The sequence below is a fragment of the Tinamus guttatus genome, unplaced genomic scaffold (assembly GCF_059628265.1).
Source record: "Tinamus guttatus ecotype Peru unplaced genomic scaffold, ASM5962826v1 Tinamus_guttatus_pri_ptg000115l, whole genome shotgun sequence".
Lineage (NCBI taxonomy): Eukaryota > Metazoa > Chordata > Aves > Tinamiformes > Tinamidae > Tinamus > Tinamus guttatus.
Window position 1 is genome coordinate 5,893,008 of NW_028288649.1, and position 25,848 is coordinate 5,918,855.

The window sequence follows — 25,848 nt, forward strand, 5'->3', positions numbered from 1 at the left end:
ATGTGTTGTTTGTTCAGCTCTGTTTTGTTCAGTCTGATAACTCAGGCATCCAGACAGTTCCAAACTAAGTGGGTTAAAGCCAAGTTTCACTGAGGCCAACATCGAAATTGGGCTTGTCAATCTCTGAAAAAGGCCCATGGTGAAATCCAGAACCAGATATGAGCTTGCTGCTGTCTTCTCACCTTAGCCTGCTACCAGAATCCGAGCACTTAGAAATCAAGGAAACACAGGTCTGCTTCCAAGTCACATGAACTCAAAACTGTCTCTAATCAATTGAAAGCCTATCTGGAAAATGACAAAATGACTTTTCCCTAAGGAGGTGTATTCACTCATCCTCTGCTGGGCCCACAAGTATGAGGGGCCCACAAGTATGAGTGGCCCAGGAACAGCAACACTGCTCCTCTTTTGATATTCACTTGTATGCACATCTCCAAGACTACTTGACCACTTTATTGCCTAGTTCACACAACACCAGCAAACTCTTTAAGCTTGCTTTTATTAAGGTGACCAAAGTCACTTAAACGCTTTGGGCAAAAACAATCTTTCAATATGCGTAAGCCAGACTGTGCGTGTACTGGGAAAATAACTGAGACAACCCAGATTTGCATGCCTGTCACTCTAAAATCTGGATGCTTGTTTCCTAAAATGTGGGTTTTTTCATCTACTCTCTGAAGTTTGTTTTCTTGTTTTGACGTGCACAGGAAGACTAATTTTAGCTTTTGTTGCTTCTTTGTCCATGAGCTGGGCTCCAAACAAAAGACAGTGGTTTCTTGGCTATAAACCTTTCAGTCAACCGCTCAGCATAGAGGAGTCATCCTGGTTAAAATGCATGCAAGCCAATACCTGGGTTTGACATTATGAAATACACACAGGAGCAGCCACATAAGAAGTATCACTTCCATGGTTTCTGGTGGAGTCAGGCTTGTGGGACAGCACTTTTACTCTGGTTCACCTCTTATTTATGGCTTCCCCAAACCCTATAAACAGTACGGCTCACCCAAAGTTGATTGACTTGTTTGCTTCGTGTCTGTTGTTTGTAAATTTACAACTTTCACTGAGACCTCAGGCTATAGTTTACCTTCCTCATATTTATTTAGCATCATTATAGGACTCCACAGCATTTCAATAAAACCAAACTCAACATGCTACCTTTTTTTTTTTTTTTAGAATATCTGCACTGAAAAATATTGGCCCATCTTTCTCACTCCTATCTTGTAAAATACAGTTACTGCATTTCTTCTCTTTCATTTAGTGCCATTGCCACACATGTACACACAAAACAGCAATGGTGAGCAGAGAGACCCCATACCTTAAAAAAAAATTGCCATGTGACATACCGAGAAGAGAATTCAAGCTATTTGGCTGCTATAATATAATTCCACCTGATAGAGCTTCAGTTTAAAATTCCACTCCACTATATCATGGAAAATGGCAAGGAACAGGATGCCTTTATCAGAAAGGCACGATGAAGCTTGTCCCTGTTCTTCTGAAGAACATAGCTTCAGGATGTTATGGCTATATTGTTAGTGACCGAATTGCACCATAGCAGCTCCAAAGAAAATCCAAGCTGTATTGCATTCTCCCCCAACACAGACACACTAGGCTTTGCCATAAACAGTACTACACACCGCATACTTTTCTATGGTGCCTCCCACCTCAGTACAAAATCTATAACCTCAGCAGAACTTCATACACACTGATGAGGTCACTACCAATGTTACAGAAGCGAGGAAAGATTCTGATGTGAAAGCAACATTCTTTGCTTTCTGGAAATGCCTTCCAAGTATTGATGATTCAACTGCAGAAGGGAGAGAAGCAAGGAAAAGGAGTGATCTGAGCGTTGTATGTAAGATCAGGAAAGGTCCTGATTCTTCATTACATTGATTATGTTCTGTGCAGTAATACAAGGAAGAAGCAGCAGCACCCTAATCAACCTGAAGGATTCAAAAATCGTAAGACGACAAGACTAGACAGAAAGAATAGAGAAATAATAGAATTAATAATATTAATAAAAACAACTGCTGGAGTTCTCCTTTATTTATTGTTGTTCTCTGGACAGCATTTGAGTTATGTTTTGAAACTCCAGCCACAAGCAGGAGAGCTGGAAACTTACTGTCGGGCTTGCAAAAATGAAAAATGGTTAAAAAAACCACAGAAATCTAGGAGCTTGATCTTTATGAAAAATGTCATCTCATACAATTCATGATAAAATCACAGGAGCTGGAAACACTGAAAATCATCTCACAACTCCCACAGCAACATCAGTGGGATAACCCTATAAAACAAGACTCAAGTTTTAATTACAGCCCATACTTCTGAGTTTAACACTGTCATGAGTTGAAATGGAGAGTTATTGTAAGACAGAGAGCAACTCAGTTGTCTAAGGATAGGCAACTAGTGCTATTTTGGACACAAGCCACTTGCAATACCCTCATAGACCCACAAGAGACCCACTGCCATGTGGCAGATGTTGGTGAAGTACTCTAGGATGTCTAATCAGCACTTCATGTTTGACAAATAAGACTCCAATGAAAGCTATATTATTGAATAACAATTATTAAATTAAAAAACATATTTTTAATTAAAAAACTAAAGTTAAAAAGGTACACCGACATAAGCAAAACATATGTAAACTTATATTCAAATTATTACACTTGTGCTATTATCTGTTGGAAACCAGTTCAGGTTTTTTCCCCACTTATAACTTCTCAGTAATTGCTGTGGAGTTGTTACTTTTGACACAAGCTTTAACAAGACAGTTCTTTCAGCAGATGCCTGGAATTGTCAGTTGGGATGTAAAATGTATAGGAAAAAAAGACGGATAAATTCTAATTAATTTAGCATAACTGTTCTGTTCTTTCCAATATTCCTAAATGTAGGTCTGAGTTAAAGATCTCCCTGCCTTCATGAGTGTCATCATCATAGGTGTGTGACACCACAATTCACTGGTTTGGAATTCATTATGTCATAAAAAGAATGCACTAAAATCCCAGGGGAATAAGCAGGCGCAGATGAAGTCTCTTTTGTAAAAATATTTCTAATACTGCACTGAAAAGGTAAGAAAACCATCAGGCCTTATGATACAAGTAGCAGTCTTTGAAGAGAATGTTCTTCCTCTATCTTTATGACTTGGAAAATGGGTGTGCAGATACTCATATACTCAGCACAATGAACCATTGTTCTGATCCACAAACTTGGACTGTATCGCAAATAGAGAGCCGCAAAGGGCATAATGATCTGGCACTGTAAGACCTACTTGGACATCTTCCATGAACTGGCTTTATTAGGGAGAAGTTCAAGCCCAAGATGATGAACAAGACAGCAGAGAAAGCTGTCCTTGCTTCAAGCATTTTTTTAAGCTCTGAGCATGACTGGGGACAGAGTGTTTGACAACTTGTGTGATCAAGCCTTGGATTAAAGCCTGCTATGCTTGTTGGAAGTGGAAGGCAATGGGAAAAAGGTGTGCCATTGAGAGGACAGAGCATTCAACTGGAGATGAGGCTTCAGTCATCCTTTAATGCATGCTTTAGTTCTCTCTATCCAAATGTTTTAGAGTAAGCTAGTTATTATCTGGCACAGAGGATCATGTTTAGTGACACAGCTACCAGAGGAATGAGATCTGAGAAACTTCTTGTCTTTTATGAGGCTACCTTCATTATCAAACCTTGTTAATTAACCTTATTAATTATCCAGCCTGCATCAGCCATTAGCAGCCATTGCTTGACGCTTGGGATAGACCAAGACCATGCTTTAAGCTGCAGTCATGTATTTCAACTATGGTTTACCCCAGTAAAACCGCCATTGGGAAAGTACTTTCACAAGCATTTCCTTTGATATTAAAAGCAAGGATTATCAGAGCGTCGAGACAACCTTCTTAAAGCCAAATAGGAGAAATAATTTACCAACCAACATATGTGAGAGGAAAACAGGTTAAATTTATGTTTAGTTCTCCAGACATTTAGCTGTCTCTGCAGCAGAGAGCTACAGTCCCAGAGATTCTTTTGCAGACTCTTATCTGCCTCAAGCTGTATCATACAGAGCCATGAACCACTGACAACACCCTGGTCAGCCCCCAGCAACTTCCTTCTTTCCCTTGGAAGGTTTTTCACCTTTCGGGTTTCCTTTTCATCTTCAGCCTTCCGGCCCAGCATAACAGCTGCCTTAGTCAGCGGAGGCTTTGTGTAGTGATTGCACTTCTTGTTTGCAAAGTGGTTGGGACCATTGTGTTGCCTTCCTGTCTCATCAAAATTAATTGAGGATCTGCAGAGAATAAAGACCAAAGAAACTTCCTTTTCATGGTGATACTTCTTCCTGAAGTACTTGGAAGACACTAACATCACAGTTCCTCCCTATTACATAACTTTTCTTGTCCTAAAGAAACATATTAAATGAAAACAGGCCAACAGGGCACACAAACATTTCACAGTTCTGTGATCTATCTATTACAGAGAAGCCCCTGTGAATTGGGTTGGAAAAAAAAGGCTCAAGTGGAACCTACAGACCTTCAAAACTACTTATGTGGCCTAGGGCCTACTCTGCAGACATGCCTGAGAGGACTATCAGAAAATAGGACAGTAGACTAGATGAACTGTTCTGCAAAGTTAGATCTAGTCAGAAGAAGTTTGGCCACCCTGGCTTACTGAAGGAAAGCCAAAGGTGAGCTGGTTCTCAAGGGCAAACATTCAAAAGCCGTTGGATGGACAGCATTGAAATGTAGGAAACCACTAGTGCCAACCTGTTAGGCAGGCATGGAGTTGGGAAATTTTTGTGCAGAGATCGAAACAAACAAACAAAAAAAAAGAGCAAGAGTTAGAAAACCTCATTTAACTCATCTCTGCAGTGGAAGTGTCTGGCTTTTAACAGCATATGGAACTGGCAAACTTTGCTTGAGGGATTGCTGCAGGCACTGACACAGAGACAGAATCTAATCTGACAGGAGGGAGGGGGAGGGAAGGAACTGGGAAAAATAAGGGAGGGAGCAGAATACTAAATTGGAGCTCTTGGAGATAAAACTCATTCTTCTATTTAAAGCCTTAAAATAACACTATTTTTATTCACGGTTTCCAAATTGAGCTAACATTGGCAGTTTTAATCATGGGCTTGGTTCTTCCACTCTTCCAGGACATGGTACTAACTGCCTCAAACATATCCAAGCAAACTGTCTGCAGTGAAATCACTCCGGACTGACACTAGTGCACGTGTGAGGCGAATCAAGCCCAGCACTGAAAATGAGATGCAAACACATTTTGAAAGCAGAGAATAAAAATAATATCATTGGGATGCTTCAAGCAACTAAATAGATTTTTACCTGCAGGTTTTTAACTTACTGCCCTCCTTCACATTTTGAGGCCACTATTTAGCACTCCCTGGTAGGGGAACAAAAGGATACTGTACCCAGGCAAAAAGGCTGAAAAAAACTAAGTGAGGGCTTCCCATAGGGTGCTCAAAAGGACCTTTCATCTTCTTCCAACTTTAACCTGCGGCCTCCCTAACACAGCCAGTAAACAGCACACAGTGCTGAAGAGCCGTATGTGACATAACATGAGGATCAATTTATTCAACTACAACTACAGGGTCTAGCTTTTTCTGCATAATGCATTAAGTCTGGAATTTACTGGAAGCTGTCTTTGGCGGTTAACTCCTTCTGCGACTTCAGATGTACAGTGAATATCCAGCGAAACTCAGCTGGTCCATAAGATTAAAGAATAAAAAAAGAGAAAGAAAAAAAAAAGAAAAAAAAATAAAGGTTTCCTGTTTTGTTTGAATAAGCATGATTCATGGTTTGGGACTGACATTTGCACAACTAATTCTGACCCGTGCATGAAAAAAAGCATATCCTGCAACTTCATCTCCTTTTGTGTGCCTGCCTGCACAGTGAAAGCTGCCATTACTTCAGTTGAAACAGAGCTGAAAGAGTATGAACACTTTAGATTTGCACAAATGCTATTCCTTCAACTAAAAAGACTGAAAATAGACAATAGACAATCAAGTTTTAAATACTCCTTTCCATGATAAAGAAAGGAGCAAAGATTTTTCCTGATAGAAGTGTTTCTGTGGCAAAACAAACAACAAGCATTTAAAATATACACAAGTAAGAACACCCTAGACTCAGAAGAAAAGAAAGGTGCCTCTACTTTGTCTGCTACAGATTCTCACCAGAATAAAAACATTCTAGTAAATCTCCTAACTAGATTGAATGGAGCTTCTGAATCCATCCTTCTTCTCCTTTTAGCAATTTAAGGAAGCTTGCTTACAAAAACATGTCTATATCCATTCCCTCTCCCTCAACAGTCTCAATGCTAATGCCAGTCTAGTTCAAAGTATTGATCGGGCCTTTCATTTCTCACAGTGGCTTTGGGAAGGGTGAATCACGTGTCTTGAAAGAGTCACATTTTCTCCCCAAACCTTAATCGGCATTTCTTCCCTTTCTCTCTCCAGTACAAGGGAAATGAGGAATATCCACATTAAAGACAGTTATTCAACACCATTTTCAAGGGCATATTTATTAAACTTCCAATTTCCAACATAGGAATTCATGAATTCATTACTTTTTAGGGCATTCTGCAACAGTGCTACAACCAAAGTGTGTCTATGGGCCACAAGATGTTCTAGAAAGACATGTTCTGGCTCTGCAGTTTATGGCTATTGAATACGCTCCGCACCGTGCACAAACTCAAACTCCACAAGATCATGGAAAAAAACAACCATATACTTAAAATATTGGCCCTCCTTATTGCTTATGAGAAGACATGACTTCATTAGTAGAAGGACTAAGCATTTGAATTGTGGTATCTTCTTAATACAAAGACAGATCAATCTCCATCACCTTATTTTGGAACAAGCTGTATGGGGAAAGAAGTTTTAAAGACCATGACACAGGGTAAGCAATTATATCTTCTGTGAAAATTTTGGGTAGCAGAACTTATTAGGATCTACTGTAGGAGCTAAGAGGCCAACTTCAAGAGAGTTACGAATTTCCTGCTATACTGTACTGCCAAACTCCTTCCTTCTTCCTTCTCATGGAACATTGCAGTCATGGCCCCTGTGACTTGGTGGGTATATGGGTATTGCTCCTACTACTCAGGTGCCTGCAAAGGGCTCTGTCTCACCCATTCTGCTGCAGCCACGTAGCATGTGGTGCAGCTGCAGCCCTGCCCTTGGCTCCCACGGAACAACCCAGGACCTCACATAGATCAAAAATAGCAACTCGCTTGGACAGGCAAACACTCAGAAGTGACACTCCTACAGAGCTTTAGTCCTATTCAGTATCTGGCCTAGTCACGCTTAATGGTGCTAGTTGCTTTGAGGAACCAGCCTGGCCTACATGATGTTACTAGACTATCATCTGCAGCATCCTCTACAGCATGAAGCAACTCAGATGACAGCCACAAGCCAGATCTTTCCTAAAGGCTTTCCTGAAACTGCAGTTCTAGTTGTCGTGAAATAGATGCTTGGAGCACTCTAAGGAACCCCAAAAAGTGCACTATGATGACCTAAATGCAGAAGTAACTGAGTAAATAATATTTTTTCCTACATGAAAGGTCACGAAATGGGTTAGCTTAAGGGAGATTGTTGTTTGCTTTTTAAAGCAGAGAAACACAGCACAAACATTAAGACAGTGACAAATCATGCAGAACAGAAAATTCAAAGCTAAGGAAGCTTCTGGGTCCCCCCTGATACAGCTAGGTTGCTCTGTGAATCAGAAATAGTATCACCTTTATCACTGTCATTTCATGTCTTTAATCTTCATTTCATTCATTTTTAGTAATATCCCCTTAAAAATACTGACAGTCTTCCTGGATAGTTCCTGGGAGGCATAGAACCATACCCTTCTCCCCCACCTTCAATGCATTTTGACCAGTACAAAGTGCAGTGGCTGCACTTGAAGCACATGTTCAGCTGCAATTTTCTGCAGGTGCAGAGCCCTTGCAAAGGGCTCCGACCTCGTGCAGCTTTTCCGAGCCCAGGCCAGTGCAGAAAAAAGTTCTTTCAGTGCCTCAGGCTGGTTAACAAAATTTATGGGAGACATTTAGAGAGACGAGTAGTGCTCTCTGTGACCATCTCCTCAGCTGTTCACAGCCTTAATGAATGCCTCTTCCTCACAGGATGCTGAAGGAGTTTGAGCAGTTTTGTTCTTAAATGTACTTTTTATTCAAAGAGAAAGGGCCATATAAATGGGACAATATCAGAAGTGAAACTTCTGCATTTTCTGCAGATCTGCAACATGAATGCAAAAATAAAATTCAGACAAATTACTCCATTTTTTTGTTTCAAAGGAAAATATGATGAACATTCATCTGTAGTCTGGGCAAATACTCTGTAAACACAGACAAAAATCTTGCCCGAGTTTCAGTTTTTGCTCTGAAACGTTTGCAGAACTAGAGTTCCTGTCCTGTGATTTCAAAGGGCCTGATCCTGACTTTGCTGTAAACTGGGAAAAAGGCCCTGTGGGCTAGGGCACAAAGAGCTTGTTTAAATGGACCCAAACCTAAATAATGGATTTTGGAATCTCAAAGAAAAAAAAATTAAAATCAAAAGAAGTCTCAAAATATAATGCTGTAATTGGACTGCAATTGGTTCTTTTATTGGTTAAAATGTACACATTCACACATAGGAAATACTTCATAATTATGTAGCACAGGAGGCATAAATGGCATAAGACATAAAAAGATTTTGGATACAATGGTATGGTTTGGAGTACACTAATTACAGTTCTGCTGTTGAGCATTTTATTTTTACCGAGGTGGAGGAATTCAAACTAGAGCTGCTAGATCTTTTTCTAGACGCAATTCCATACTGAGCCTCTGTTTTGCATTGACTGCTGGAGCCCCTTCGAGCCATGAGCTGGGGCTCATTGCCCCTCCAACTTGGACTTGCTCATTCTTGAGGCTTGACTTAAGCAATCCATGCAGCCGTGATGGGAAGCAACCGAGCAAAAAGTGTTCAGCCACAGCCCTTAGGTCAAGGATGCGCTCTGCCTGGGGAGATTCCTCTCCTGTACAACACAAAACTCTATGCCTATATGTATTTTGCTCATGAACCAGACCAAAATTTCTGTGAAAACTTGCTAGTGTGGAGAGTAGTTGTGTGCACACAAAGACTCATAGCTGTCCACAAAAATAAATATTTAAATGAAGTTAAAAGGCTACCATAGTTTAAAACTAGCAATATTACTCAGAGGGATGTGTAATTATTTGTTTTCCTAGATAAAAGGAGGGCATCAGTGGGATTTTTTTATGTGTATTCCCTGTGACCATCCCTCCCTCCCAGCCATAAGCAAACACAGAAACAAAACAATAACAAGGATCTCTTCAGGGTGCAACATTTATAGTCAGAGCTTAAGACTCAGACTTTTGTTTAAGCTTAATATAAAAAGATAAATTAGTGAAGTAAAGAATGGAAAAAGACTCATTTTGTTTAGCTTTTCGAAAACCTCTGAACTTCAGGAACGTGTACAATATCTGAAGGTCAGGTTCAGGCAAATCCCCCGATCTAAGGATGCACCTGTAATGGCACTAGATCACAATATCCTCCCTGCATTCTGCTAATACAGAATCCTATGCAATATCTTTCCTTAGACCTCAGCATAACCTATCCTTCTCAGTCTATTTGAAAAACTATTTTCAAATAAGAAGTCTCATTTAACAAGTCTACATGCTTTACACACAGAGACTTCTCTTGTCAGTCACTGATGGGGGAATGAGTTTATGTGGTAGTGCCTCTCAGAGCTTTTTTGACTGCAAGGGGCCGTTCTCCTTGGTAAATAATATTTATGAACCATTCTGTCTCCACACAGCAGCATTTGAATGATAGATGCAGGAAAACACTATGAAAAAAAAAATTACTCCCTTTCATAATCCATCAGCTCAGCTAAAATAGTAAATCAGAGACAAGTCAGACTCAAATATAATCCCTTGGGAGTAGAGTCACTTTGAATGGATTTGGGGAAATATACACATCCTTCTCAAATGCAGTAGCTTGGATGGTTATATTTGTCTCTGTCAAGTTACATGCAAAGAAGCAGAATACCAGAATTTAATACCCTGGGGATATGTTCTCCTGATAGATGCACCTAACTTCCACAATTGTTAATGAGGATTATAAAATGAGTATTGAGAAGAGAACACAGTCATAAAAATACACACTGTTAATGATATCCAACCTCAGGAAAACTTTCTTTGCAGACTCCTGTTTCAGAAATTCTATTCTTCTGGCATGCCATTACAGAATATTAGATTCCTTGGTGAAGAAGCATGTGGCAACATCTCCTTTATCTGCCAAAGGTAAATTTGCTAGCATGTCCCCCAGGTATTATGTGTTCCTTTTAATGCATTTGCAAATGACTCCCTCCGGTTACCTTTGAGACTGTGAATCAGCAGTTGTAATATCATCCTGCTGAAATATGTGAAAGAAAAAATCAGCTCCTTCCCTTCTCTTTGATGCTTTCTCTTTGATATTACCAGGCGTAAAGAAAAAAAAAATCACAGGTGAATCATGCCCATTCTGAAATAATTAGGTGTTTAATCCATAAATGCATCTTGAAAGCACACGGATGGGTTGTTGTCTTTGCCATTATTTCTAATCCACAAATATAAGGAAATTATTCACTCTACTATAAAGCAGGGCATTTTTAGGACATGGTCTCCTTTGGGTGTATGCAGAGTTCAGCAGGTAAGCCTTCACTTAAGAAAAGTATCCCTGGACATAAAGCATGTGCATGTTTGAATAGAACAATTCTCACTACATGCAACACCACATTTCTCACCATGTGCAGCACTATTTTCACTCACCATGTCCAGCACTATTTTCACTCACTACCCAATGCACTTCAGGTATCTCCACTAAAACTGTTGGCATTACTGCGCAAGGACAATCTTACATTAGAGATAGCTTGTGGGAAGGAACTTGCCAGTCCAAAATGTTTAGTCTACCTGCCTGAAGGTAGCACACATCTTCATGTGTGAGGGACTGCAGACTCTTCCTATTTGTTTAGGAACAGTAACGCTGCATATTTAGGCAGAATAAAATTACAAATAAATGCAGAATATGAAATGTCCTGATATAGTCTGGTTTTTATGGTTTTTCCCTCCAAGTACTTAATAAAAAGTAAGCTTTTTTGATTGTCATAGTTTCCACAAAACCACTATTTTCAGATCTTCAAGATACAGCTTAAACCCTTCTCCGGTCTATAGCTTAACGATGCCCCTAACATTTCAGCAGCACTCCACATACACACTTGCAAGCTGCCTTGTTTGGAGGAAATATTGCAGAAAAAAAGAAGCCGTTTAAATGTCTGCCATGACTTTTGTCAAAGAAATTGTTTCAGGGAGAAAGCTAGGAAGAGATAAGGCAGAAACACAAAAGCAAGCGTTTCAAGAAGCAGCTCAGATGCAAACCTTCCCTTGCTTCTTAATTTTCATCCCGATACCTCACAATTTCATCCAGTTACTTCAGTGATTCCTTCTAACCCCAGAAAACCAGGAAGACCAAAATACAATGACAATTCATAAACTTCCAAATGGTGCAGTTTGTTTCTGGCCACATATGTTTACCATCATATATATTTGTTACATTTAATAAGACAAGATCTTCAGCAGATGTTATTCTGAGGTTTCTGAGTGCTGCTATGTCAAATTATAGCAGCTGATAGCTAACATTTTAGAGTCATTGGATGTTCCTGGACACTGGTCATATAGTACATAATCATCTTTCATGTGGAGGGCACTTATTCAACCGTAGAAATTGGTAATAGTCTGCAAGATGTCTGAAGGCTTGATCATCTTCATCAAATGCCAAGTAGATTAATAATGATGTCAGAAAAATGCTATTTCAAAACAGTAATTGAAGAGCAGCCACTCAGGGTCCCTTTAAACGCTAGGAGGGAGCTGAATGTTTTCTGGTGAAACTGTTCAGGGGCACAGGCAGATCATTCTCTAGAGCTGTCAGTTTGGCATCATTCACACATATTACATTCATGTAGAATGAAATACGTTTTTAAAAGCATTCTTGCAAAACAGAACAATTCTTAAGTCTTTCAAATGCAGTATTTTATGTTGTAACAGAGGAAAGTGTCCTATAGGAAAAGAGACACTTAAAAAAATCCTTGAATTGAAATGTCCTTGCGCTGGGTTAGTTAACAGAGACAGAGTAGTTTAATTGTGGGTTTTTGTTTTGTTGTTGTTGTTGTTTTGTTTTTCTGAGATGCTTGTCCTAATCCTGAAAGGAACACGAGTGAAACCAATGTGGTGGAGGTAACCTGCTGCTTCACAGCTTTGTAGGTTCTTTGTCAGAAGGAACTGGGTGATATTTCCAGCCTGGCCTTCTGCACAGCACAAGTGAAATCATTGCACTCAGCAATTTCTGTATCAAGCCTTAGCTTCTCTGGGTACATCCTTAAAAAGCATAGCTCAGTCTCAATTTAGAGATTCACACTGGGAAGTCCATTACATCCTTGACACCAATCTAATAATTAAATATTCTCTTTGCTAAAAATGCTCATCTTGTTGCCAAAATGATTTTGTCTGCCTTCAGCTCTCATTGCTGGAATGAATGTTTGCTCACCTTTCACAACCTTAACCTCCTTCACAATCTAACATGACCAAGTTAACATGGCTTAACAACTTACACTCCACCAACTAATGGTGGTGAGCTTCCCTGTGTCCTCTCCTACCCACAGCTTACCATGCTGGCATAACAGACTTAACTGGGTTGCATTACCTTACATTTGCCTTGAGGCAAATGCCCTCAGTTACTGAGGTTTATGTGATGTGTGATAACTTATTAAGGTATGGCAAACTGCCTGCATATCTGACCAAATCTGCATTCAGACCAGTAATAGCAGCTGCATAAAATATTCCTCATTCTTTTGTTCTTCAAGTGGCCAAACCCCAAGTGCCTGTCATTTTCCAAAGTCAGGCAACCAGAACATTAAACGGACGGCTGAAAAATGCAAAAGGGTTCCCTAGACAAACAACCTCCTTCATAACCCATCACTGGCCTAAGGACGCTGGGGTTCAAATTACTGCTCTGGTCAAAGCTACTTACACCGCCATTTTAAAAGCATTAAATGGAAATTTAAAACAACATCCACCCTTTAGGGAGAAGATTGATGACTGTTCTGGTGCTGTAACTACTCATGCTAACCTACAGCTTGGGAAGGCGGGTGTCAGCGGCTTCTATTTCTAGATGTGCAGTTATCATAGTGACAAAGGTGTCTTGTCATTAACCTTGAAGAGTAAGACGCTACAAATAATTAGTGGTTTGCTTCTAGCATTCATTCCAACAGCTTCACCAACCGATGGAAAAAAAAAATAAAAAACAAGCACTAATGCTATCTCATTTAACTTATTCTAACTTGGCAGGGTACAGTCTAATTTTAAGCCTGCATTGTGGAAATCCAAATACAACCAAGTGTCCTGAAATTCAAGATTGACATGAGAAAAAGAGTGGAAGAAATGCTGGGAAGCTGGAAATCTGGGATTTGGTCTCTAAAGACTAAGGAGAGCCTGAACGCAGGTTTCTCACTTTCTAGCTAATTGTTTTAAACTTATCCAAAAACAACTCAGGACCAAGTCCTGACTCCCTTGCCTGTGTACAAAGAACGAGGCTCTAACTCCTCCCACCATCTGCATAAGTAACCTCTTACAGATGCCCCATACAGATACTCTTAAATCTTCCTTTGGGGGCTTTAGTTATGACCATACAGTGTGGTATTGCTATGTTTACATGCAAATTCAGGCTCTGTCAGCTTTGCAAGCCCAGTGGCCTATTGTACGTACCGGATGGAGATACTACAAACGCAATAAAAGGATTAGCTTCTCAGATTTTTGACTCAAGGCATTCCCTTGTGGTAAACTTGGGTGAGGAAACGGAAGAACAGACTTAGGGAAAGAAGGGAAATTCAATAGCCCACAATCACATAATGCTGAGCTAGTTACACTGTGAAAGCTTCAATAAAGTGGCTTATAAAGTCATGACTATTACATGGTCCCCTCTGATCTTTTCATGATGATGAGAAATGGTTGTTCCCAGTTTAAGGAAAAAAAGATCTGTATGTAAAGTCTGGCTTTGTTGTGCTGTGAACTCCCTGGAGAGAATATCAGTCACCCCGCAGGGGCTGGAATAATGAATGAGTCCATCAGGAACCGGCTTTCTTCTCCTCTGACATGCTTGGAGGGACCACCCGCACACACTTCAAGCCTTTCCCTGCAGAAAGACGGCTGCCTGATCTCAGCCAGAGAGGATCTTTCTTACTGAAGCCCATCACGGATGGTGTTTGGTTACCCCAGAGGCCTCCCATTTTCTGGGCAAAGGTTCTACCCACTGGGGGAGAAAGAGTCAATGCAAGAGTGGAAATGCACTGTGGGAGCTGCGGGGAGGTAGAAGGTAATGGCCACAGCACAGTCACTGCAAAAACACGGGCCTCTTGGTAGGCAGAAGATAAACAAGACAGGCAATTGCTGCATGTTTGCAGGCCGGAAATAATGGATCAACAGTCACCTGCATATGACAGCTCTTCTCTTGAAATCTTCATGGTTCTTGAATGCAGACTGCAAATCTGTGCTGTTCAAAACCTCATTTAATTCTTCCCTTTAGTGAAGCACAGGTACTGTGCTCCACACATTTCATTCCTGTACTTTCTGTGAGCTTTTTTCCCCCAAGGAGAATAGGAGACCCTAGAGTCACTCCACAGTCCTGCTACAGGAGCAGCTGAGATAGTTACAGAGCCAAGGGGCAAGCATCCTGAAAGCAGCGAGAGACCAACTATCACATAAGCTCCAGATGGAACTCAGTGCTGCCCGGATGCTGAGCTCCCACATGTGATTTTTCTGTCATTCCATTTTGCCATTATTGATAATATAATTAAAAAGATACATCCTTCATCGTGCTTATTTTATCAGTGTAGCTAATTTTAGGGTTTAAAAAAAAAGGCAGAAAAAAAAGGAGCCTTACAAGTATGTAACACCTTGCTCAGAATAACATAAGATGGTAATTAGTAGCTTTACAGTGAGCTGAAGTGAAATAAATGGTCATGTAGCTACAGTCCTCTCTTTAGCAGAGGCCTAAGAATTGCCCAGCAGATACTAACTCCGTCTACGGGAGTATTTTAAGAGAGCAGACAATTGCAGAAAGCAATTGTGGGAAAGGAAAGCGTATAATTACACCTATCATATTTCCCCAAACATGCACTTAATGGCCAGAAGGTATTCACACATACGACACTCTTGGAGCTCTCTGAAGGCACACGAGATATGTTAAGCCCTGTTATTATTGCTTCAGATTTGCTCCAGCCACTGAGGTCCCAAGCAGGGAGCTGCACCACAGGGCAGGCCAGGGCAGCCAGGCAGAAACAGGGGATCAATCAAACAAAACAGTGAGATATTTCAACTCTCACTGAGCCCGAAGATTTTTCCTCAACTTGTTGCCTATGTATTATATCCATGTTATTAAAACCTCTGCTGTACTGAGGCACTTCAATAGTTGTCAATAGTATCTAAGCTACTAATTAGACCTCAAGGATCAGACCAGATCAGCATCTTAAGACACACGAGAATCCTGGACAGCTGCTCCTGCTTCCCTCTGTAAAAATCTCTGGAAATTATAATTCAATAGTATTCGCCTGAGCTCTGTTTCAAAATGCACTCTCCGGCAACATTAAAAATGCACTTTTAAGAGCTAGTAAGATAAAAATCTACAAAATTACCCCATTTTCATCCAAAAGCCCCAGGCACAACCTAATTGTGCCAACAGGTAGCGTGCACAGTGCACTGACTCTCAGCCAGTGCTGCGGCATCTGTGACAGGTTTAAAAATGGAGGGAGGTGGCTCACCAATATTGCACATCTAAAATACTTCAGCACAGAAGAATTACAGGTTAATTGCTGGAAAAACTAACTGAACCCTCAGTCCTTTCAGGGTCAATAAACTGAGCACCAGTTTATTTATGACCTTCTGAAGAAGACCTAAAAAGATTAAACAACACACACACATTCTGAGGAGGAGGTTGCCTCTCAGTCCTCATTTCCCACTCTCCACCTCACTTCCTTATTAATTATGCCAGCATAAGCAACTTGATACTGCCAAGGGAGTCTTGGTTTTCATGCAGTTTGGGAAATGCACGCAAGTGCTTTGCAGTGAAAGGCCTAGTCTCAATGAGAAATCAGCCGTTGTACACATTGCTTTGTTATTTATTTATTTATTTTTGTGACTGCCTATGCCCTAATCAGTCTATGTCCATTCCCCCCCCCAAATTATCCTCCTAGAATTCTGAGTAAAAAACCTTAATGAAATGCCGCAAGATTGGAAGTGTCCTCTTTCCCTCGACTATTGGAAATCTCTCCTTCCTAAAGTTCTGACCACTTCAAATACCACAGCCAAATGAATCTCTTGCTCCAGGAAAGAAAAACTAGATAATGCTGGCTTCTCTAAGATTCATATCACAAAAGCTCCCTCAAGGGAATTACAGCCTCATAACATACTGTTGCCTATTATTTATTCCATGGCCAGATTCTCAGCTGGTATAAATCAGGGCAGGTTCCTTGCCTTCAACAGGGCAATGCTGATTTATGCCAGCTAACAGATTGATCCTGTGTGCGTTCCCCTAGCACAATGCTAGTTCTTAAAAAGGCTCATTAAATGTCCCAGGCATGCAAGAACCACACTTGTGTCTTTACTTGGAAAATGTTGCTCTGAGGAGTAACTCTGTGAAACCCTCCCGCCACTCTCTGAGTATGTTCTGTTCAAATCCACTTGCTTTTCTAGCAGAAGGAAGTCTCCATGCCCTGCCAGAGCCACCCCAGCTTTGGGAACACAAGATGGATTTTATAATGGCTTCGGAGTAGATTGGGTCTTTGACCAAGTTTAAAGGCTGCATTAGACTAAGCTCCCAGGTCTACCAATGCAATGCATTGGAGGGCCTCCTCAGATGCTCAGAGGGCAGAAGCTGTCTTTCAGAAGCTGTATTACAGGAGACTACAAAAAAAAAAGAAAAAAAAAGTGTGACTTTCTGAGTTTAGGGCTTAGGCTGCTTAATAAACCTTTCTTTCTTCCTTAAAAACTAAGAAATCTACTTATGGAGCAGGGAAACCGAGTTCTTTTGAGGATCTGGGCCAAAGTCCTTGGCTACAAACAGAAACAGTAGGAAACAGAAGGCAGCTTTCTGACACCTCTGGTTTCAAATGACCATTTCAGGAGTGCACAGTTAATGCTAGGTGTCATTGCAATGGGTGTCTGGAGAGTGCAAGTTGAAGGATACTTTAAGTGAGAGGAGGCAGAATCTTCTATCCGCTGCTGAAGTCTGTCAGTGTCTGTGGGATTATTGCTGAAATACCACTCAGAGAATGGAGAATCCTGGAATCCAACTATGGGGGCTGTTAGCAATTAAAATTGTGGTTCCTTTGCATGACACACAACACTGAGCAAGGCTTGTTTATTGTTATGATACGAAACAAAGCCTGGAAGACTCCATTCACTCTGAACAATGTCCTTCCCACCCAGGGAAGGGAAGACGAACACATGGCCGCAGATCAACCGAAATCAACTGGCAGGGAAATGTTTTTCCTGCCCCACAAAACACTGCAACGTTTCATAAATTTTCATATTTGCAACCAGAACGAAACCAACCTCATTTGAAGTGGTGCGTGTGGGGGTGTTATGCATGCAGCCAAAACAAGAGGAAGAGACTGTGGGCCAATATCCTGGAGGTAGTGGGTAGGGGGAGCTCCAGATTCAAATGTGCAAATGTTCAAGAGCAAGACCCCTTGATCCTGCCTTTCTTCCACCCTCAACCAGTGATTAATCAAAATATTGATTAATGATTATTTCTCTTTCTGCCTTTTATATATCATAAATTCCACGTCGTGTTAGGGGAAAAAAAAGGTTTCCTGATGAAAGTTTAATGGAAACTGGTATATTTCCACAAATTGTTTCAGTTTTGACGAATCAGCATTTTCCCATGAAAAAAACAGTGTCAAAAATTCTCAACCAGCTCTAATTCTAGCCAGATTAACTTCAGGGATGAATGCCAGCAGGAAGCTCTTGCTAAACACCAGTTGTTTGAGCAAAGGAAAACTACTCCTTCCCAAGACGATCTTCCCAGAGGCAAAAAGGCTTTAAAACCTACATGAAAACAGGGCAGGTAGATCAATCTGTAACAACTATAGTTCTACGCAGGGCTAGGAAATAGTGTATGAAAAATATGCACAAACAGGCACAAATGAGCAATTAGCATTTCTCCTGCTTCTTAACATTTGCAACAGTTGCCACACTTGGTAACAACGCAAACACATTAGTCCCTGCCACAGGAATCCATATGGACTGCAGGGATATGACTTAAAACACACTCAACTTTAAATGCTGCTTAAATCTCTAAAAGTTAATGGGACACAAATGAATTACGACATGTTGGCACCAACAAAAATGGAATTAAGCAAAAGGGAAATAAGACCTGATGAGGTCTATTAGGCCTGACTTTTCATTTGGAGGAGTCTTCATCACCGGATGGTGTTCGAGATGCTTTGTTTTCTCTACACAGCTCACCCTAATCATTTCTATGTCAGCTAAACCCTCTCAGGAAATAGGATATAAGTGGTTATACTCAACCGATGCCAGTTCTGCCATTCTGCCCTCATGCCCACATGAAACCCAACCATGAAAAACATGTTTAAGACATAGCTAAAATGCTATGCCACCTGGCAACACCAGCTAGTCAGTGTTCCTGGGATCTGCCTACCTAATTTTGGAGCATTGGAGAGCTCCTGCCTGGCAAGGGCGACGCTGCCCCGCTGCACCCTCGCCCTGCATATCCCTTTGCTCCTCTGCTCGCCAGGGTGGCCTGGGGGCCGGGCAAACGCCATGGGGACTATAAGGCCTCCCCTCTTCAGGCCAAGCCACGGAGTCACCAAAGTGGCTGAAGGTGCCACCAAAGCTGCCCTGCAGCCATGCTAGCCAGTATGGAAGCCACACAGATTGCTCCTGGATCCCCGTCTGTGCCTTACATCAGTGCCGGTTATTTCATACCAAGCTGCCACAAATGCACCTGCCAAGCAATAGTTAAGGCTAACTAACACATTAGACCCAACCAACGAGTTTTGCTCATTTTTGATCCCGTGAGACACAGACCTTCAGAGGTCAGAGGGATGACAGAGAGACAAAACGCAGGCTACCAAACACAATATGGGCAGACACACAGCACAGTGAGAAAAGATCCCTATGCCACTAAGGCAAAAATATCAATTTAAAAATATCTTGCGGATGAAATATAATCACAGGAAGCATCAACAATTGGTACCACAGTGACACTGTGCTCTTTCTTTCCTCCCCTCCTAAAGTGGAGCTCCTTTCTAATTATGAAAAATAAAACCATGAAGAATTTTGCGCTTGGTAAGAGGTTGACCAGCTCTACGCCTGAGTTCAGAGTTAACCTTGTACCAAGGAGGACTTTTAATCAGCATCTCTGCATCTCTGAAGCAGTGACAACTCATCTCAGAAAGAGGTACCTGATTTTGAAGCAACACTGGTTAGATCGTATAATAGTAAGTGTTTGTAAAATATAAGTGAAAAATAAGATGATGAGTATATTAAAAAAAAAGAGAAAGAATTATCCTATTGCCCCTTTTCTCAAATTGCTTTTTAAACAGCTTCATTTGCAGTAGTTTAAGGTTTGGTTCATCACTTTTTAATAGTAACCATAACTACGTGGAATTTACCACCCTAGTATTATAGAAGCATTTTAACACTAAAGAGCTCAAAGTAGCAATTAAGTAAAAGCGATCTTTGACATACGAGATCTAAAATACTCAGAATTCAACACATCATAGATAGAAGAAAATGCAATAATATCTCAGTCCTGTTCTTAGTACTGTCATGAAATAACTGGAAATTTGCCAGAGCTTTACCGGGAGGCAGGATTGTATTTTAGATCCGAGCATGTTGCAAACATGTTTCACCACATTATGAAGATGTTTGTTCTCAGACTTCCCTCTCACAACTCTCCTAAGCTCTTAATTTTATTTTATTGTGTTACTATAAAACCAACTGACTATAATATAGTTTTTTAAAAAAATGAGGAGATAACAATGCAAGCAGAGCTTATCTGAATACAGAAATTAAGTACCAGATATTTGGAAAAGAATCATCATCACACAGATTAATTCCAAAGCACAATTTCAGATTTTAATACCTCAAATATAAACTACGGAGTCTGATTTCACTTGGACATAATTGTGTTCACTTCTTAGACAAGTGACTGCTAGTTTGCGCTGCCATTTATCAGTACAGCAGCCACAATCAGTCAGTAAACCTATCTGGTGCCTTTAGTCTCTGAAAATAACCTCAACTACTTGTGTCTAGCACAGGACACTAGAGCATCTTTTTCAAAGTGAATATTGGATCCGCTCGTGAATACGTGGTTTACTCTGGAATTTTTTTTCAAGGCAAACGTGCAGTTCTTTTCTAGTGTTTTGCTAGGGAAAATATTAAGATAAAATTTAAACTGAGGTTTTATTCATGCCCTGGCCGGTAAGAGCAGGCAGTCAGCAGGCAGGCCTGTGAGGCCGGCTCTCGTGAGACTGCTACCTGCCCTGCTCATTCCCGGCCAGCTGCAAAGCCACCGATTATTCCGGAGCAAGGGGCTCTTCTTGGGCTTTGTCTTGTTTTCCCTAAAACATCTGGAAGCTCCAGTTTTCATCCTGATGACAACTAACATTCCATATCCAAATCAAGCACTTTCTGCCCCACAGAATTATTGTTTTCTGACCAATGCTAACTTGTGGCATGCTTATTTCGACTTAATCCTAATTATAAAAATGTAATTTTCAGAAAGCTTTGGAGCTATACACTAGTCTAACTGTCAAGAGGTCAACCTAATTTTGGTCACTGAAGAGCGTAGATGAAAATCAACAGAAAATACACTGAACTGGAAGCAAATCTCTATTTTTTCCCCTCTCTCAGGATCTATGACAAGAAAAAAGATATCAAAAAAATCTTAAGATATGTCCATTAAAAAAAAACCTCTCAGTAGTTTGAAACGGTCTACACTGGCTGAGTGAAAAAAAAGTGTAAGTGATAATAATAATAGAACAGCAGTTTAATAACAGTGGAGCCCTTGCACTTTGTATGAATCTACAGCACTTTATTAAAGGCCAGGATCAGAATAAAAGCCATCACTAGTTGTGCATGACTTATATTAATCATAAAGAATACAAGTATACACCAAAATCAACAAGAAGTTGCACACCTCCAATTTAAAATAATAATATTGTGCCCTAGGACACTACAGTGCCTTATTCTTAAGTAAATTGTTTCCTTCATGTGCTCTGAACTTACGTGAGTAACTTTGCAGGTATGTGAGGCCTGTTGACCATGACATGAATGAAGCATGAAGTTACTCATGTCCACAGCTATTTGCAGAGGCTGTGGGAGCGCTATCTAGTTAATACTGTTATTTTTCTGCAACCCTTCTGGGGCCGTTACCAGCCTCGGATGCGCTGCAGGACAGAACCGCAGCACTAAGCGCAGCCTGGAGAAGCTCCGGTGCCTGCACTTCATACTGAGAATCTCACTAGCATAGGGCACCTCAGAAACCTGCCTGATGCTTCACAACTGTTTCAGGTGTGATGCTCTCTTCTTAGCTTCACCAAGGGGGCTGCAACATGATTTAGGGCCTGCCCTCGTGGACATGAGTTGGTGCACGCGGGTCAGTGCTGGTAAGAGAGGGAGCAAATGCCCCTCTGAGCAGGGAGTAGTTCCCACAGGGGCACTTTAACCTCCCCAAACTCTACGAAGAGTAACACAAGCCACGGCCTTAAGAACCTAGCGATGTTTTGAAGAAAGCAGCCGGAATGTGGGCTGCAAAGCATCCTTGTGGGTGGATTACAACACTGGGACCACTTTTACAAATCGCCCCTGCTCTGCGTGCACGGCCATGCCTTCACGCCGTTGCGATGCTGCAGCCGCTCGCACGGCCGGGGACGTTTCTAGCGACTAAGAAGGGACTCGAGATGCAGCACGGGGACTGGGAGCGGCGCCGGGCCGGGCACCCCCGGTGCGGGGGTTGCAGCGGCTGCGGGGCCCGGCAGCCGCCCGCGCCGCTCCGGGCCCGGCTCCGGCTGCGGGGCTGCCCTGCCCGGCTGCGCCGGCCGCACCAGACCCCGGTGCATTTCCTGCCAAATCCTCGCTCTTCTCCCCCGCTTCCCCCGCCGACGGAGCTCGCTGCCTGCAGCGACCCCCCGCCCCGCGCTTTCTCCCGCGGTAACTTCCAAGCAGGGCAATATAAAAACTCGCTCTTCTCCCCCTTTCCTCCCCCCCGCATTTTGTTCCCGGCTCCCAAACGCCCCGCTCCTCCCCGCTGCCGCCTGCGGCCCGAGCAAGTGCGAGGCGCCCGGCGGGCCGCGGCGCGCACTTACCGCGGAGCAGCGCGGGCAGCGAGCCGCCCAGCAGGAGCCACAGGCAGAGGCGCGGGCCGCGGCGCGGGGCGGCGGGCATCGCGGCCGCATAGGGAGCGCGGGGCTGCGCGGAGCGGCGCGGAGCGGCGCGGGGGCCGCCGGCGGGGCTGGCGGAGCCGCGCTGCGCTGCTCGGCACCGCGGGTGACTCACTGCTAAACTTCACTGCAGGGGAAACAGGAAATCTTAAACTTCGCAAACAGCTGGGCAGGACTTTTCTGACGGGCTCTTACAGGAGTTCCTGCTACCCCCCCTTCCACACTCCCCCCCCCCGGCACTCGCTCTTTTTCTTTCTTTCCTTTTTTTTTTTTATTTTATTTTTTTAAACGCGAAACCTCACCCATCTCGGTGTCAATCACCCGCCTTAGGCCAACCCCTCTGCTCGCCCACCCCAAGCGCCGGGCCGGCCTCGACGGGCCGCCCCGAGCGGCCTCCGCGGGCTCCGCGGATGCCCACGCGCGACCGCGGTCCCCGGGGGCTTCGCAGGGCTCCCTGGCAGCCGTAGCCCAGGGTTTAGCCGTGTCCCGGGTGCTTTGTAGCGCTGCGCTTCGCCGGGCTGCTGTTTCAGACCGTTTTGTGCCCCATTTTGCATCCTATTCCACTGGCCCGTGGAAGATGAGCTGTAACCCCCCGGTGAACCAAAGCAGGAGTGGGCGGACGAGGCTGAAGTCAGGGTAGTAACAGGAAATGTTCACACAGACTGGCTGGGTGCTTGGCTTGCACGTGCTGAAGCAGACAGTGACAACTGGCCACCTGCCTTTTTTTTTTTTTTTTTTTCTTTGCATTTTGCTCCCAAACGGGCTGGATGCACACCATTTGCTCCAGCCTGGCACATGTGGCACAGATGAAATTCATCCCCCTTCTTCCCTAAAGCAGGTTCAGCTTTTGCCAGAGCAATTGCGCTCTGGACGGGAGAAATTGCACAGAGCCTTCAACGAGCAAGACCATAGCAGGGATGCCAGTTATGCATCGCCCAAACCAAGGTAACAGAGCTGCTAGACCCTCAGCAGATTTACACTGAATAAGGTCTGTGCTTTCTGCCCATGTAAATCCAGCTATTTCCAGGCTAGCCAGGAAATATCTTGAGACCCATTTTTGGTGGAGACTCTTCTCTCCAAGCTAAATGGCTGAGCATTGGTTGCAAAGTGAACTGCTGCACATGGGGATAATTTGAGAAAGCCTGTTCAAATTCTGGTGATTCGCTTTTGTCTTGATTACAGCAGGAGTTAGAGGTACAGATCTGGATATCTGAGAAACAGGGCTAAGCCTGCAGGGGGAATGTACATTATCTTGCTCCAAATGTCCCGGATCAACTCTCTATGAATTTGGAAGTGTTTACATAATGCATTTAATTGGCCTATAACAGGCATAAAAAATCTCATTGTGATTTTATGTAAATTTAGTTTTAAAAACTCCCTAAATGCATGTTTTCACAGCGCAGTCCCAGCTTATTGTGCAAATTCCCATAAAACTCTCGAAGAGTATTTTCTTTCCCCCACTCCTTTTAAATACACTCAAGATTCATTCAAATACAGTTGCCACCTTCCAGATGAGGTATGAAATATTGGATTCACTTTTGAGTGCAGACTTGGAGTATTCCTATCAGTTCTTGTCCATCCACTCTATGCTAGAAACTGCCTGTGTTTTTAGTAATACATTTATATGAAAACATTTCTCAAACCCCAGCAGTATTTGTTGTAGCAATGCAGCTGTCAAGAGCCGCTGTTTGCTTAGGAAGTTGGCTGTATATATTGCTTTGAACTCTCCTGTTAGTTTTAGATGACTAACTTTCAATATGTAAGGAAGCTAAAAAGCCATTAAATACGTATTTAATGTTAGTATTCAAACTGAGGTATGATTCATATACTCAGGTACACTCAGGTATGATTCAGTGAGCCTCAACCTCATGCTGCATTGCTGCAGCACCTGATCTCTCTCGTTGATGCAAGTGCCATCGGTCTTCTTGCATCTGACCAGTGCAAGAGAGGGGTTGTGGGGAGCCCTCAGTCTGCAGGACTCAGGATCCCAATCCTTTTGTTGTCAGGGCACTGACAGGACACTTCAGAAGCCTATTTTTTCCATATAAGTGTTGCTTTTGTTTTTACGGCATGTGATACAAGGGTTGCATATGGTTGCTCCTGGATATTCAGACAGTGTAAGGACATATTTGCTACTAGCAAGATTTTTGGGTGGGTGGGATATCTTACCTGGATACCCTTGGTGCAGAAATAACTTTATCACAAAAAGTCCACAAGAAAGTGGAAGTAAACTTCAGTTCGGTTCACAGATTTCTCCTAGGTAGGCTTATTAACAAAGCTCATTTTCTGCCTTTTTGAGTACTATAGGCTTCCCTGTTAGGGCCCAAGTGCAGTTTAGTCAGGATTTCTTGGACAACCAAGAATATATAAAACAAGGCTAAGTTGGTCATTTCTTTCCACTTCCCTATTCATAGTTCCCAGTTCCCTATCTGCAGGCTGCAGTTCATTACTTCTCGATTGAAACTATGAATATTTAACCTCAGCCTGACTGAGTTAAAAGTGAGCCCGCTTTGAAGACTCACAGATTGAAACTGTAAATAATTAACTCTAGCCTGACTGGGTGCAGAAGGGTCAGTTAATTCCAGTTTGCTTCTCAGAAAGGTTTCATACTGAAATCCTGAATATTGTGCGTTTTCTTTCTGATCCTCAAAAATGATCTAAAGAGATACCCATAACACAAACAAGCTAATATCTCTTGGACCTCAGGGCCTTCCTGTGAAAGACAGCTGTAGTTTTAGGTACCAGTTTTCATAACCATCTATAAAAATTACAGAAAGCAAATGATTTCTCCCTTTCCTATTCCAACCATTTCACAGCTTGCAATATCATATATCTGTCAAAATTCCATGGCAACTACAATATTATTCTCATATGAAGAACACTTTCAAGCCTCCACAAAGGGTTGCTATTGCTATTACAACTGTAGTCTCACTGCCCTTAACACACATTTTTAGCCCAAAGTCATTCTACTCACAGTCTGATGGACTGCCCCATAAAATCATTATTTTGATTAGCTTATTAGACCCAGTGATGCTTAGTTTAAGACTTCCAGACCAAAACCTCTGCTTTCTACAGAGCTCTGTTTATGAAGCTGACATCTGCTTGTTAATTATCAAATTCAGGATGCCTGGCAAAGAATATTGGCCTTTCAGCATTCTTAGTAAAAAGCCTGCATGTTTTGTGCCCCATTTATCGCTGAAGAAGAACACGTAGTCTTCTACAGATTAAACTACTACTAGTTGTAGTTACTGTGCCTTGTATGGCTGTTCACATCTTATTGCTGTCTTCATTTAGTTTATCAGAGCACATAGCATTACAGCTACTACGAAATGCAGTTTCCTCCTGTCTCATAACCACTGGTTTGGACTTGT

At 42.2% G+C, this 25,848-nt stretch overlaps 1 protein-coding gene across 2 annotated transcripts in view; it reads right to left on the reverse strand.

Moving 5' to 3' along the window:
* TGFBR2 (transforming growth factor beta receptor 2) overlaps nt 1-25,848 on the reverse strand; it is a 76,288-nt gene that overhangs the window by 31,745 nt on the left and 18,695 nt on the right. The window contains exon 1 of one of the 2 annotated variants that reach the window (XM_088521148.1): nt 22,403-22,506. The exons of the other annotated variant lie outside the window; for it this stretch is intronic. Coding sequence (XP_088377274.1) covers nt 22,403-22,481 — 79 coding nt within the window. The 5' untranslated portion in view covers nt 22,482-22,506. Of the gene's footprint in view, nt 1-22,402; nt 22,507-25,848 lie in introns of those variants that run through there. 2 annotated transcript variants of the gene reach the window in all.